This window comes from Bos taurus, chromosome 16 (assembly GCF_002263795.3).
Source record: "Bos taurus isolate L1 Dominette 01449 registration number 42190680 breed Hereford chromosome 16, ARS-UCD2.0, whole genome shotgun sequence".
In the NCBI taxonomy this organism is placed as follows: Eukaryota; Metazoa; Chordata; class Mammalia; order Artiodactyla; family Bovidae; genus Bos; species Bos taurus.
Window position 1 is genome coordinate 72,913,529 of NC_037343.1, and position 16,282 is coordinate 72,929,810.

The 16,282-nt window shown below is 45.1% G+C and overlaps 1 protein-coding gene across 8 annotated transcripts in view; it reads right to left on the minus strand.

The window, feature by feature from the left end:
* The window catches only part of HHAT (hedgehog acyltransferase), a 376,524-nt gene that overhangs the window by 277,309 nt on the left and 82,933 nt on the right, over positions 1 to 16,282 (minus strand). For all 8 annotated transcript variants that reach the window (XR_003029814.2, XR_003029815.2, XM_024976884.2 and 5 more), the window contains one exon: positions 10,662 to 10,833. Coding sequence is in view for 6 of the 8 variants with exons in the window: in XM_024976884.2 (XP_024832652.1) it covers positions 10,662 to 10,833 (172 nt within the window). In the remaining 2 variants the exon portion in view is untranslated. The remainder of the gene's footprint in view (positions 1 to 10,661; positions 10,834 to 16,282) is intronic.

Sequence of the window (16,282 nt, forward strand, 5' to 3'; positions counted from 1 at the left end):
CTTTCCAAATGGGGACACTCCTCACAATACAGCCTCTGGACCTCCACAATACAGTCCCTCACACTGTGAGGGATTTCCCCTGAGCTCAACCTGCCAGAGCATCACCCAGATAAAGCTGCTACACTACTGCTACCTCCTGCCCAAGTCCTTTCCACCTCCGGCCCAAGTCTTTTTCCTTGATCAGCTATGGAACCCCTGGAGCCCCTTACAGGTAGAAATCCGAGGGATTCTGTGTATTTATAATTTGTATGTAGTCCCAGTTTGATAACTTCTAATAAGCTATTATTAGATAACTAATAAGTCTTGTAACTGTAGCTTTTTTTTTTTTGTAACTGTAGCTTTAAACTCATCATCTCGTTTAGTCAGTATTGTTTCTAAAACCCCATCTTCGCCTGCAGAGCTCCTTCTCAGCAATTCAGGACAGCCTCCTAGTTCTCATGACCCTGGTCACCCAACTCAAAACCTACTGGACTTTCTACCCCTGGCTTCTATTCTCCTGTCTTGGACAATAATTTGGGACTAGCTGTATTAGGCCAATCCATCTTTCAGCCTTGGCTCTATACCTTTAGCCACGGACGCTATAAGAAGGTCTTAAACTGAAGCTCTATGAAATTTCTAGTTTCCATCCCTAAGATTCTAATGTTCATAATTTTTGCAGCAGAACTGCCAGGAACATGGCTGGAGACAGACTCAAGGGTAAAGAGCACAAGAGTAAATGGTATTTATGTTCTTGTTCATAGGTCTGCAGACCAGGAAAGAGATTTGTTAGCATGATAAGATCTCGTGTCTCGATTTTTTTTTTTTTTTTTTTTTTTGAGTTATTTGTAAGGACACTGAGTGAGCCTGAGATCCTGCTAAGAAATGCTGGAAGGAAATAATTCATCATCCACGCTTCTGAAGGCTGAGTACATTTTCTTAGTGAATTTTAACTACCCAAAAATATCCAGAAGTAAGGTCTCACTTCCCACAAATCAAACAGTGCAGCGGACTAGAAATGTTAACACACCTAACCTAATCGTTTTTCCCCTAGGGATATCAACCCAAGTTCAGACTTTAACCATGGAGGACTGTTGGCCACAGAGAATGACCGAGAACCTAAAAGGAATGCCACAGGAGGTGGGATAATCAGAGAGGCAAGCATAACCACAGAGGCTACAAGAGACAGTCTCAGATGCCTTGCTCTAGGGGTCTGCTGCTTGAGTGGTCCCAGCTACCTATCCTCCAGGCTGCATAAGAAATTTTTACAGAACAAGCGACTCTAATCTTTGCATCTTGCTCTGGCTTCAGAGGCATCAACATCTGACAAATATGTACACAGAAGTGTCTGCCGCTGGGGAAACGTTCTCAGGTGGTGTCTGTCAGAAAAATAAGCTCCCCACCCCAGCCCCCTCAAAACTTGACAATGAACATCTGGCCTCCATGTTTCAGTAGCCACTCAAAAGCCTTTTTCTTTCCTTTTTCTCAAAAGTCTGGGTCCTAAAAGAAAGTGAAGCCCCAAGCAAAGGGGGCTGCCAAAAAGAAATCGCCTCAGAAAATGAGAAGAGATCTTTTCCTAACAAAAGGAAATTTATTTTACTGCCGTTCTCTCCTGTCCCCAACAGGGAGCCTCGGGCAGATGCACAGTTCACATGGCACCACATTCAGGACAAAGCAGCAGTGTTCTCAGCTTCTCACAGGTTCACTCAAAACAGACTCACTGATCTAAATGGGAAGGAAATCCAAAAAAGAGGGGGTATGTGTATAGCTGATTCACTTCACTGTATAATACAAATTAACACAGTATTGTACAGTAACTGCACTGCAATAAAAATTTTAAAAACAGATACACTGGGACAAGCATACAAGTATGAGATATTCAAAGAGTACATACATACACACATTCATACAAATACAGCGTGAATGCACACACACGCACACACACACACTCATATACACTCTCTTCAACTTGTGAGGAAGCAAAGGACCATAAAATCATGGAGAAGTTACGTTCAGGAGTGGAGAATGGGCAAGAAAGCACATAGCTGGGAATGACGATTTGGAATAATGAGAATAAAAAGTCACAGAAAGACCGGCTCTCACAGTGTTATCTCACAGCTAACCTCACATGCCCGTTTTTAAATGTCTTGGTTTCTTGGCATGTGCGTAATAAGCAACTTTCTACTCCATCAGGCTTCTGGGAAAACTACTGCTTTTCCAATAAAAGGTAAAGCATGATTTGAAACTCACCTTTAACCTCTGTGTCTTCCAACTTTTTTCTTCTTATAATGCCTAAGACATTGCGAGACCACAAGCTACAGAGAGCTAGAAGGAGCCTGGGTCACTTGTAACTCCCTAAAGAAGCTACACTTCCCTAGTGGCTCAGATGGTACAGAATCTGCCTGCAATGCGGGAGACCCAGGTTCGATCCCTGGGTTGGGAAGATCCCCTGGAGAAGGGCACGGCAACCCACTGAGAAGCTGCACCAGCGCTGACCTGCCCATCCTCCCACCTCTTGTTATGTGAGAAAAACAATTGCCTACATGGTTGTGCTACTGCTGCAGTCAGGTTTCCATCATGTGCAGCCTAACTGGGGTTACGACAGTCAGTTAGAGAGAAATCTGATCCAACACTCCGGCCACTTCATGCGAAGAACTGACTCACTGGAACAGACCCTGATGCTGGGAAAGACTGAAGGCAGGAGAAGGGGACGACAGAGGATGAGATGATCGGATGGCATCACCAGTTCCAGGAGCTGGTGATGGACAGGGAAGCCTGGCATGCTGCAGTCCATGGGGTTGCAGAGAGTCAGACACGTCTGAGCGACTGAACTGAACTGAAGAAAGAAACTCTGTCCCTACCTCTAAGAGCCTCACTCTCAAAAAGAAAGGGCCAAGAGTCACCACTCATTCATTAACATGAAAGGCCAAGGAAACGAAGGAGAAAACAGGAACCTGGGAGGAGGAGCAATGCAGAGGAGAACTGCCCCCTTCAAACACATAAGTAACATCATCAGGGAATTAAGAAAAGGTGCCAGGATCCATGAAAACAGAAGGCGGGAAAGACCAACACTGGAAGAACGAAAAGAGCTCATGAAAATTAAAACTGCTAAAAACCAAAAATTAAAAAAAAAGAAAGAAAAACAAATAGATGGATTAAGAGGAGACAGTTGAGAAAATAGCCCATAGAACAGAGTTGGGGTAAAAAAAAAAAAAAGATGAAAACAATAAAAGAAAAAGTATTAGAAAATTAATGGTCCAGTAACTGAATGAGAGGCATCAAAGAAAGAGCTAAAAAATTAAAATTAAAATATGGAAGTAAGGAATGCCTTAGCAAAATAATTCAAGAATACTAGCCAGATCAAAGAAAATCACCTTCTTTTTTCAAAAGAACCTCTATCTAGTTCAAATGATGAAAATATAACAGTCCCAAACCAGGACATAACATTATGAAATTTTAGAGCATTCCAGACAAACAGAGGGCAACCCTGATGGCTCAGCAGGTAAAGAGTTCATGTGCAATGCAGCAGACACAAGAGACATGAGTTCAATCCCTGGGTGGGGAAGAACCTGGAGGAGTACATGGCAACCCGCTCCAGTACTCTTGCCTGGAGAATCCCATGGAGAGGGGAGCCTGGCAGGCTACAGTCCATGGGGTTGCAGACAGTCGGACACAACTGGGTGACTAAGAACACCTGGACAAAGAGAAGACTTTAAAAGCTCCCAGAAAGGAAGCTCAAGAGTCAATTCATACAAAAGATCCAGAAAATGAATGACATCAGACTCAACTGCATCACCACAAGCCGGAAGATAATAGGGCAATGTACTCAAAAAGCTGGGGAGGGAAAATGATTTCCAACCATGAGGACCACACCTCATCACCGTTTAAAGAACATGAAGAGAGCAGAATAAAATCATCTCAGATATGTAAGAAATCCCAAACTGACCTCCCCTGCATCTTCTTTCAGAAAGGTTACTGGGGGATATACTTTGTCAAAACGGGGGGAGCAACTAAAAGAATAAGTGTATGCCAGGAAACAAGCCTCCGACACACACAAGAAGCAAAAGGAATCCCCAGGATAACGAAGAAAGGAATTTCCCTGGACAGCAGTTAAGCAGCAGGCCTGGAAATCAACAAACCCAGATGGAGACAGGACAGAAGGCTCCCGGGAAGGCTTAAAGATGTCCAGCATCTATCCTGCTGTGTTCAGGGAATTCCCCATCTTTGTCTTTGTCATGGGTGCAGTCTTCCTTCTACTAGAAAAGTAGACTCTGCTGGACACTAGCCTCCCCAGACTCCCCTCCACTCCACTTAGGCTCTGCCCTTTAGACAGGGACACTCTGGTGGCACTGCCACTAACAATGGCACCCCAAGGCCAGTGCCGATGTGGACAGTTCGGGGTACAGAGAACGGTGCCAGCAGCAGCTGTCCTGAGGGCAGTGGCCCCCTCGCAGAGGAGCTCAGTGGCATAATCTGGGCTTGGATTCCTGGCTGCCTGCCCCGAATTCAGGTGTCCAGCCCTCCCTGTGATTCTGTGAACTACCTACCTACCCAATTTCCTTTGAAGGCATTTGATTTTCTGCATCAATCATCCAAAGTTGTTTTTTTACTACTTCCAAGGAAGAAACTGACTGATTAACAAGCAGATATTAGAGGGGAAAGCTAGGAAATCTTGATTATCTGGATTCCTAGAGCCTTAAGGCAGTAAAAATCCAGCTAGTAATAATCAGCGAGACTCTGGAAGTTCCACGCACCGTGTTGAAACTGCTAATCAAATCATAATTGTGTGTAATCACCTAGAACGAAGCAGCTATTGAAAGCAAGGCTCTGAGCGACCAAGGGGACACTTCCACAGAAAACTGCTGTGATGGAAACCATGCTATCCTAATCAAATCTTCCTCCAGGAAGGAATGGCTTATTATCCCAGTCGACGGAAATGTGACCAGAAAAACTCTCAGCTGTTAGCTGCTTTGGGGACCGCCTCCTCGAGAAAGCTGCCTCATCCAAGGTCACACCCCTTTCTGACACGGCCCACATCCAGTGACTAAAGGACACGTGGGCCTAAAGGCCTGTCTCCTTCATTTCACTTAGGATAACTCTTAAGGATACACTGGGGTCTCAAAGAGTTGGACATGACTGAGCGACTGAACTGAACTGAATATTACAAGAAAACTACATGTCGATATCTCTCATGAACATACACACAAAAATTCAACAAAATATTAGCAAATCAATCCATCAATATATAAAAACAATTAAACACCATGAAATATGAGATTTATCCAAGTATGCAAGACTGATTCAACATCTGAAAATCAGTTCATGCAATCCATCACATCAACAAGCTAGAGAAGAAAAAATGGCTAATATCAATATATGCAAGAAAGAAGCATTTGACAAAATCCAACACCCATTCATGACAAAAAAAAAAAAACTCTCAGCAAACTAGGAATAGAAAGGAACTTCCTCAACTTAGTAAAAAAGCATCTACAAAAAACCTACAGGTAACATAATACTTAACGGCAAGAAAATAGAAGCTTTCTAGTTTGAGACTAAATTAAAAACATCATACTTGATGGTGAAAGGAAGAAGCCAAGGCTGCCCCTTCTCACCATTCCTTTTCCATATAATACTGGAAGTCCTATATATTTTTGGAAGGAAGAAATTACTCTTGCTTAAAGATGACATGAGTGTCAATGTAGAAAATCCCAAAGAAACAATTACAACAACAACAAAATCTCCTGGAATAAAAATTGTAGAAAGGTTACAGAAGACAAAGTTAATATATTAAAGTCAATCACTTTCCTATTTACTGACAATAAACAAATAGAATTTGAAACTAAAAACATAGTACTATTTACATTAATACCAAAAAATATTTAGGTATAAATATGAGAAAATATATGCAAGTTATATATGAGGAAAACTATAAAATTCTGAAGAAAAACTGAAGTCTGAAGAAAAAGAAATTGAAGAAAAACTAAATAAATAGACAGCCAGTTTGTGGAAAGAAAAGCTCACGATATCAAGATATTAATTCCTCCATACTCCATCTAGAGATTCAATGCAATCCAAATAAAAATCCTAGCAAGTTATTTTCTGGATATCAACAAACTGATTCTAAAGTTTATATGCAGAGGCAAAAGACCCAGAATAATCTACCTGCACTGGAAGGAAAGACGAGAGGTGAAGGCCTGCCCCTATCTGCCTCACTTTCAAGACTTACTTTGCTTTCAAAACTTCCTTTAAAGCTACATTCATCAAGACAGTGTGATACTGGTGAAAGAATAAACAAAAAGATCAATGGAACCAAACAGAGAGCCCAGAAATAGACTCATCAATATAAACACAGTCGATCGATCTTTGACAAAGGAGCAAAGACAATACAACGGGGCAAAGACAGTGTTTTTAACAAATGATGCTGGAAGAAATTCACGTCTAATTTCTTACACCTTCACAAAAGTTAACTTGAAATAGCCCATAGACCTAAACATAAAGCACACAACTCTAAAACCCTTAGACGATAACACAGGAGGAAGCCTAGGTGACCGCAGACATGGCGGCGGCTTTTTAAGACGTAACACCAAACTCTTAGATGATAACACAGGAGGAAGCCTAGGTGACCTCAGACAAGGTGGTGGCTTTTTAAGATATAACGCCAAATGCAAGATCGATGAAGGATAACTGATAAGCTAGACTTTATAAAAATTAAAACTTTTGCTCTGTTAAAGACACTGTCAAGAAAATGAGAAGATAAGCCACAGACTGGGAGAAAATATTTGAAAAGAGACATCTGGTAAAGGATTGGCCTCTAAAATATACAAAGAACCATTAAAACTCAACAGTTAAAAAAGGAACAATCCAATTTAAAAATGGGCAAAGACCTGAACAGACAGCTCACCAAAGAAGATATGCAGAGAGCAAATAAGCATACAAGAAGATGTTCTACATTATGTTACTAGAGAATTGCAAATTAAAGCAACAATGAGATACTGCTACACAGCTATTAGAATGGCCACAATCCAAAATACTGACAACACCAAATACTGACAAATATGTGAAACCGGCTCTCGTGCATTGTTGGTAAGAACACAAAATGATACAACCACTTTGGAAAACTAAAAAAAAAAAAAAAAAGCTAGTTTGGGGAAAAAACCGCCAATTTGTCAGTTTCTTACAAAAATAAACATATTCTTACCATAAAATCAAGCCATTGTGGTTATTTATTGGTATTTACTCAAAGGACTTGAAAACTTACAGGCACATAAAAACCTGCATGTGGATGCTTGTAGCAAATTTATTCATAACCGCGACGCTTAGAATCAACTGAGACATACTTCAGTAGACAAACAGATAAACGCTGTTACATCCAGATAATGCAATATTATTCAGCACTAACATTGAATGAGCTATCAAACCATAAAAAGCCATGGAGGAGCCCTGAGTTGCATATTACTACGTGAGAGATGTCAACCTGAAAAAGCTACATACTGTAGGATTCCAACCACACAACATTCTGGAAAAGGTAAAAGTATGGAGACATTAACAAGACCAGTGGTTGCCAGGATTAAAGGGGAGGGAGCGATGAACAGAGCGCTGGGGACTGTCAGGGCTGTGAAACTCCTCTGCGTGTATCACAGCGGAGGACACACGTCTTTACACATCCGGCACAGCCCGCAGACTGTATGACACTGAGTCAGTTCTAATACACAGAGGGGCTCTGGGTGATGGCATGTCGCGGTACGCTCATCTCCGGTAACGTGTACTCTGGTGGGAACACTGGTACTGCGGGAGGCTCTGCACGTGCGGGTCAGGGGACAGATGGGAAATCCCTGAACTGAGCTATCAGTTTTGCTCTAACCCTAAACTGGCTCTAAGAATAAATTTTTTTTTATTTAAAAAAAAAGAAAAAAAAGGAATGATAAACCCCAAGATCAGGTTACTTTGTGGAGGGGGGTGAAAGTGATGGCATTGTGGGTACAAACTAAGGACTTCTAGGATTCTGGTTAGTTCTTCAGTTGAGTGATAGGCGCCCAAATGGATCACTGATGACTTTTCTTAGTCACTGGAGTTACCACCCTTAGTGTTGACCTTAAGATACTAGCTGTCTGAGACAACAGCTCTTCCTTACTGTTTAAGCACCATTTCGAGTTTTGCTATCCAGTTTTCATAGTTAAAATCATCCAAATGGATAATCTCCTAATTTGGATGCAGTACAATCAGGATCTGATTTAGCACAGCCATCATTTAATCCTATTTTGTTTGCCTAAGTATATCATTAAAGCCTTAGATTATTAGTTACTTTCAACTATGAAAAAAAAGGATTTTCTTTGGGAAGAAGAGACTCTCATTAAAACAACTCAGCATTCTCCCAATCCTGAAAGGCATCTTCCTTGAAAACATTCTGATTAAGCCTATGTGATAACAAGGGCAATCAAGACTTCTCTTTAAAAAAAAAAAAAATCTATAAATCACCAAATAGATAAGGAGTCAGGCCATTACTCTTGCCCCCGGCAGAGAGCAGCTTAATCTGACCGGAAGATCACCCATTTCCCATCGGAGCCCCAGGCTGGAGGTCAGACCACACAGCTGAATTCAGCCACCACGGAAGCTCTTGAAAGGAACACAAACAAAGAAACGGGAGATTTTGTTCAGAAAGGAGCATGTTCTCTGCTGTTTTTGCCAGAGGAATAAAGAACAGTGGCATATACAGAGAAGTCTTATACTAGAGACTTAATAGGGTGTCCTGCTGAGGAAATAAGACCTCCACCCCACCTACGATCAGATATAAAGAAATGGGTGCTTTGCTTAGCTGCTCAGTCATGTCCAACTCTTTGCAACCCCATGGACTGTAGCCTGCCAGGCTCCTCTGTCCTTGGGGGTTCTCCAGGCAAGAATACTGGAATGGGTTGCCATGCCCTCCTCCAAAAGAAATGGGTAGATAAGAAATAAGGGCCAACAGAGGGGCCTACATGAGCATGTACCATTAATTCTACCTACCAGACATGGTTTCACTTAACCTTCCAGACAATCCTGCAAAGGTGAGTCTGCTCACTGAACAGGTGAAGATGCAGAGAGTTGCAGCAAACTGTCAAAGGCTGCCCACTAGCGGCTGATGGAGCCAAGGTTCAAACCTACAGCTGACTATGAACGGATAAAGAAGATGTGGTATATATAGTTTATACAAATACATACATACACACACACATGCATACATACACACACTCACACACATACACACACTCACACACACACACACACACACACACACACACACACAGCTGGAATATTACTCAGCCATAAAAAAGAATGAAATGTTGCCATCTGCAGCAACATGGATGGACTTAAAGATTATCATACTAAGTGAAGTCAGCCTGAGAAAGACAAATATGATATCACCTATGTGAAGTTAAAGTCACTCAGTCATGTCCGACTCTTTGTAACCCCATGGACTATACAGTGCCTGGAATTCTCCAGGCCAGAGTACTGGAGTGGGTAGCCTTTCCCTTCTCCAGGGGATCTTCCCAACCCAGGGATTGAACCCAGGTCTCCCGCATTGCAGGCAGATTCTTTACCAGCTAAGCCACCAGGGAAGCCCAAGAATACTGGAGTGGGTAGCCTATCCCTTCTCCAGGGGATCTTCCTGACCCAGGAACTGAACTGGGGTCTCCTGCATTGCAGGCAGATTCCTTTTCAACTGACCTATCAGGGAAGCCCGATATCACCTATATGTGGAGTCTAAAAAATGATGCCAATGAACTTTTGACAAAATAGGGATACATTCACAGACAAAGAAAACAAACTTACAGTTACCAAGGGGAAAATTGGGGGGAGGAATAAATTAGCGGTTTAGGATTAACAGACACACACTACTACACATAAAGTAGATGACCAACAAGAATCTACTGGGAACTATACCCAATATTTGTAATAACCTATAAGTGAAACACATATGGGCTTCCCTGGTGGCTCAGTCAGTAAAGAATCTGCCTGCAATGCGGGAGACCTGGGTTTGATTCCTGGGTCAGGAAGATCCCCTGGAGGAGAGCATGGCAACCTCCTCGAGTATTCTTGCCTGGGGAATCCCCATGGACAGAGGAGCCTGGCGGGCTGCAGTCCATGGGGTCACAAACAGTCGGACATGACTGAGCAACTAAGCACAGAGCGCACGTGCTCACGTGCACACACACACACACACACACACACACACACACACACGTATATGTACAACCAAATCACTTTGCTATACACCTGAAACTAATACAACGTAAATCAACTACACTTCAATAAAGCCTGTATCTGTCTGACTCTAAAGCTTTACACTCTGCTTTACATCGTACACGAAAACAAGGATGACTACAGAACTCGGTCTTACAGCACCAGCTCTTAGCAGGGACTCCTGTCAAGTGCAGTGCTGGCCACACCAGGAAGATGCAGACCCAGCTGAGCTTAGCAGGAATTCCATCAGGAAGAGGGGCTGCTACCATCCTCGGCTCCCAGCCCACAAACCTGGCCCTCACCTCTGTCGGCCACTTCACGCATGCGTCATCTTGGCCACAAGAGGAATGTGGTTAAAAAATACAGGGTTTGCTGAAGGCAACCACACCCCTGTCTGCTCTCTGACCAGCTTCCCCGTGAAGCTCGCTCCTGACGCTTGTTCTACCGCCGGCGATCTCTCCAGTTACCTAAGGTCCAGCTCGAGACGGCCCTCAGGAGGGAGGCACTGCTGTAGATGGCGTGCATGTACATGAGATGAACCATCAGCTCTGCCAGCCACCAGTAGAAGAGGAGACGGCCCAGCCCCAAGGCAAGGATGGAGAGGCTGGTCTTCGGCGAGCTCTGCTCCTGCTGCTGCATCTAAAGGGGAAACGAAAGAAGTCATCGGATGGCGCCACCGTTTTTAAAACCTTTCAGAGTCCCCCAGGCAACTTTTTTTATAAGTTCTCATTATCACTGTTATCTCCGAATGGAGGGTTGGTTTAGTTTGCCTTGGAAACACTCGGTGCTCTTGGATGAAAAGAATTATGTCTGATAAATCTCATATGATATCACATATACGTGGAATCTTAAGAAATGATACAAATGAACTTATTTAGAACACAGAAACAGACTCCCAGACATAGAAACCAAGCTTATGGTTACCAAAGGGGAAAGGGGGGCGGGGGGTGGTGGATAAATTAACAGTTTGGGATTAACAGACACACACTACTATATATAAAATAGATAATAGACAAGGACCTACTGTATAGCACAGAGAACTATATTCAGTATGTTGTAATAACCTATAAAGGAAAAGAATCTTAAAAAGAGTAAACAAATAGACAGCTAGTGGTAAAGAACCCACCTGCCAGTACAGGAGACATAGAGACGTGGGTTTGATCCCTGGAAGGGGGGAAGGCCCCCTGCAGGAGGGAATGGCAACCCACTCCAGTGTTCTTGCCTGGAGAATCCCATGGACAGAGGAGCCTGGCAGGCTACAGTCCACAGGGTCGCAAAGAGTCGGACACGACTGAAGTGACTGAGCACATGTAACTGAATCATTTGCTGTATACCTGAAACTACTGCAAACACTGTAAATCAAATTATGTTTCAATTAAAGTCTTTTAAAAGTCACATCCGAGTTAGAATACTCTATCCCAGAGTAAGAATATAGCTTGTGGGGGCCGCAAGCTAGCCCAATGCCGAGGCCCAAGAAGGGATTCTGCACCCTCCACCCCAGCAGCAGCCCTGCAAAAATCCAGGGCAGAGGGCAATTCCTGATGTATCCTAGACCAACACACAAAAACAACAGAGAGACTTCCTTGGTAGTTGAGTGGCTAAGACTCTGCACTCCCAGTGCCGGGGGCCCTAGTGTGATCCACAATCAGGGAATTTAGATCCTGCATGCTGCAATGAAGACCCGGTGCAATCAAAAAACAAGCCAAAGCAAACAAACAAAAAACCAAGGGAGCGTACATAAGTTTTCTGGATGTTACACTGATATGATTTTATTAGGCTGAAGGCTGCCTTGAAATGCAGAGGGGACGTGGATGCCTTAATTGCGAACTTGTAGCTACACACATTGGCGGGCAGAGGATATGGACTCAATTCAGCCTTTGACAAGTACGGCTCCAGACACCGCAGAAACTAGGGAGGCCGGCCCTGGGGAAAGTGACCTGGGCGTGCTTCTCTGACTTCTCCTCTCCTCTAACCATCAGGGCGCGCTGGGTCCCACTGCAGCCAGGAGGGGCTGCAGGCACAGCCCTGAGAGGTGACGGGTGACCTACACTCCCAGGAATTCATTTTTATTCCATTCTTGAGCATATACATGATACATCAGGAATTGCCCTCTGCCCTGGATTTTTGCAGGGTTGCTGCTGGGGTGGAGGGTGCAGAATCCTTTCTTGGGCCTCGGCGTTAGGCTAGCTTGCGGTCTCAAACTGTCCTCTTCCAGCAAGAAGCCAGACCAAGAAATTCGGGCTGGCACAGTGAAACTGCAATCACCTGCGTGGATGGCTTTCCCCCTTTTGTCATCCACTGGGTTAGCTACACCCAGGAGAGCTGTTGGTTTAACTTTTTTAATGTAAGACGATCAAACTACAGGAATTTCCTTTTTCCTTTCATTTTCTTCAGCTCACCTGAGAAAGATAACGTGTTAGGAAACAAAGTATTAATAATGGCTTTGAAAGACCCATGCCACCATGTCTGCCAGGGGAGTGCTGGCTGGCGAGGTTATCCAGGGAGCTAAGCCTCAGCTTGCAGCCTGGCACGGATCACAGTTCACTGTAATTACAGCCACATCCAGTGCAACGCCCCACCGCTTTCCTTCTCCAGGAATAACTGAGGGTGGTTTTCATCTGAATCCTTACCTCAAGCGTGCGTGCTCTGCAAGACCCTACAAAGTCCACAGCAGAGCATCAGTGAGCCAGTGAATGGCAAAATCCTCAGTTAAGAGACCCCCGAGCTGCCTGATCCCTCGTGTCTGCATTACTTGAGCAGAAAAAGGCAATCACGAAAGGCCCAACAGGAGGGGCTTGGGGCTTGGTTACGTGCACAAGCGCACCTCAATCGTACATAGTCACAAAACACTATTGTTTGATACCTATCTGCATAAATCATGAAAGGCTGGAGAGAGAGAGAGAGAGACACCAAAATGGCAGCAGTGATGGTAATCTTTGGATGGTAAGGGTCTTCAGTTATTTTAAACTGTTACTATTTCTGTAACTGGGGGGAGTAATGCAAGTTTATAATAGCGTAAAGGCATTGGTCCTCTCCACTAGAGAGACAAGCGCTCTGCTTCCGCACCCTTCTTGTCAAAAATGCTTTGGGGAGCACGGCATCCTCAACAAGCAGGCCTGCCTCTCTCTCTCTTCTGCGCCAGCCCCATCTTTATTTCTCCTTACCGTCCCACTTTGGGGCTTCCCTGGCGGCTCAGTGGTAAAGAACCCGCTTGCCATTCAGGAGACTCAGGTTCAATCCCTAGGTTGGGAAGATCCCCTGCAGAAGGAAATAACAACCTACTCCAGTATTCTTGCCTGGAAAAACCCACGGAAAGAGGAGCCTGGTGGGCTACTGTCCACGGGATTGCAAAGAGTCAGATACAACTTAGTGAAAAACAACAACTACCTTCCCACCTCACTCAGAGATTTTCTTAGCTATACGCTAAGTTCCCCTTTGTTCAAAATCAATCCTTTTCTAGCTCAAAATTCACAAAGACACATACACCCCAATATTCATTGCAGCACTATCTACAATAGCCAGGACATGGAAGCAATCTAGATATCCATCAACAGATGGATGGATAAAAAAAGATATGGCACATATATTACACAGTGGAATATTATTTGGCCATTAAAAAGAACAAATTTGGGTCCTTTGAAGAGACACAGATGGACCTAGAGACTATCATACAGAGTGGAGTAAGAAAGAGGAAAACAAATACCGTCTAACAAAGCAAACTCATTTGGACTTAATGAGCGTCAGCAAATGAAGAAATAATGACGAACAGAGTGTCCATCAGTCTGTGGCAGCTAGAACAGTTCACACCAAGGCAATCAGCTGAGCCAAGACCCAAGAGGCCCCTAACTCCACTCTAGGCCAGTGGGCAGGGCCTTTCTTGGTGCCAGACTTTCGGAGGAAAGCAGCTTCCCTGATTGAACGTGATAACAACTCACAAGCAGAACTGACCGAAGACCATCTTTGCACAACTGTCTCCGGCTTCTAAATAAGCAACGGTGCACATGCCCTGCAGGCCCATGAGCAGACAGCTAACCCCCCAGCTCAGGTCCCCCTGAGGACCAGAGCTGCACCTGTGGTCTCGGGGCACCACTGGCTGTGCAGCCCTGTTCCCGGGAGCAGAGAAGAGACAGGAGAGCCTCTGCCGGATCAGGACAAAGGACCCCGCCAGGCGATCGGGAAAGTCTGGCCAATCGCCTGCAGCTCAGGCGACCACATGCCACGGACAGCCCAGAGGCCCTCCTTTCCTTCCCCAAACAAGGCACCATCTAGAGGGACCCGAAGATCTGTAATTAGGAAGAAACACAAGGTGCGTTGTGTGCCTGACTGGCTTCCAGCTAATGACTTACCTACGTTCCCCAGGGCCCAGCTTCCTCCCCAGGCTGAAAAAGGCATAATTATGCGGCACCCCAGGACCAGAAGGGCTGGGCTTTTCTCTGCAGTGCTGCCGTTTTGATGCTGGGTGCCTCCCCAGTCAGAGTATGAGAAATGTCTGTTCCTTAATTGCACCAGCAAACGCAGCAGAAGGAAAACAACCCAGTTTTTCACTCTATTTGTTTTTACTTTAAAAAGAATGGATATCAGCTTTTCTTTAGAGTCGTGTCATTATCACAATCCCTGTATACCTTCCATCGAGTTGTCTCCCTTTTATTTAAAAAACTGCATCTGTCCCTTGTCGATCCGGCAGGAAGAAAAGACGCACCACACACAGCTCGCCTAACGAGCAGGGCTGCTCATTATTCAACCTCGGCATGCAAAGCATTTCACCAGAGATGTTTTAAACCGAGGTCAGTGCCAACCTTAAGACCACTGGAAACTGCCGCCAATGGGAATTTTTAGTCAAGACTCCACGAAAAAACACACATTAACTCATCTGCAAAGTGCATTGTAAAACACATTATCTTTTAAAACCTCATTTCATGCAAATTGCATAAAAAGGAACATCAAAGCCTTTCAGAGATATTCTAATGATTCAAGGTGACAGTTCTCAAAGCTGAAAGGTTCTTTCACACATGAATAATACCCACATTGGAGAGCACCAGAGAAGCCTTCCCCAGACACAGCTGTTCAACCGAGTCACCTCCGCTCCAGCCTCCGCACTTGGCTCCAGGGCACTGCGGCCCAAGTCTTGTTGCTTTATAACGAGGGCATTTCTCTCCAGCCCACAGTCTCAGGCCATACACCTTCCCCAATAAATGATTCCCTAGTCAGACCCTCACTGCATCCAGACCAAGGCAGGTGGTACCCACTGGTGTCTGCCAGAACAGCAAATGGAGCCTGAAGTCAGGGTAGCGGCCGCAGGACTGGGACCTGGCCTGGCCAGCCTGAGTGTCCAGACCCACACGTCCACCATGTCACACTGCATCCTCACTCTAATTCCTGTGAGGGTCACCGAGCTGGCAACAAGGCTCCAGTCTTCACCCCCCTACCCCAACATGCACTCTATTAGCCTCTCTTTGCCTCCATGTTACTGTCTGTGAAGTGGGAATAACAATGTCTTACTCCTTGGGCTGTTGCTAGGATAAAACATGTTAGAACATGGAAAGCCTGGTTGGGGTGAGTACTCAGTGAGTATTCCTCAGGGTCAGCATCACCGCAGGTGCCTTCTGGAGCCTACCCCAAACCCTGAGTGGTCTGACTGGGACAGTGACTGCCAGCGCTGGTCGCTCAGGGACTGAGCCCACCCCTGCAGCCACGGCCTGCATCTATCCTCCGCTGACCTCCTCTGAGGCCTAGGATGGCCCCTGCCCAGAATCGTGCCCAGAATGGCCCCCACTGCCGCCCTCACCTACCAGCCCAGACCCCAGGGCCTCGGGTCTGACATAAACAGATGTTAGTTCTCACCCGTGGGAGCCTCCCCAGGTGAGACCTGAAACCGGCCCCTGGTTCCCAGAGGACAGTCCAGTTCAGTTCAGTCACTCGGTCGTGTCCGACTCCCTGCAACCCCATGAACCGCAGCACGCCAGGCCTCCCTGTCCATCACCAACTCCCGGAGTTCACTCAAACTCACGTCCATCGAGTTGATGATGCCATCCAGCCATCTCATCCTCTGTTGTCCCCTTCTCCTGCCCTCAATCTTTCCCAGCATCAG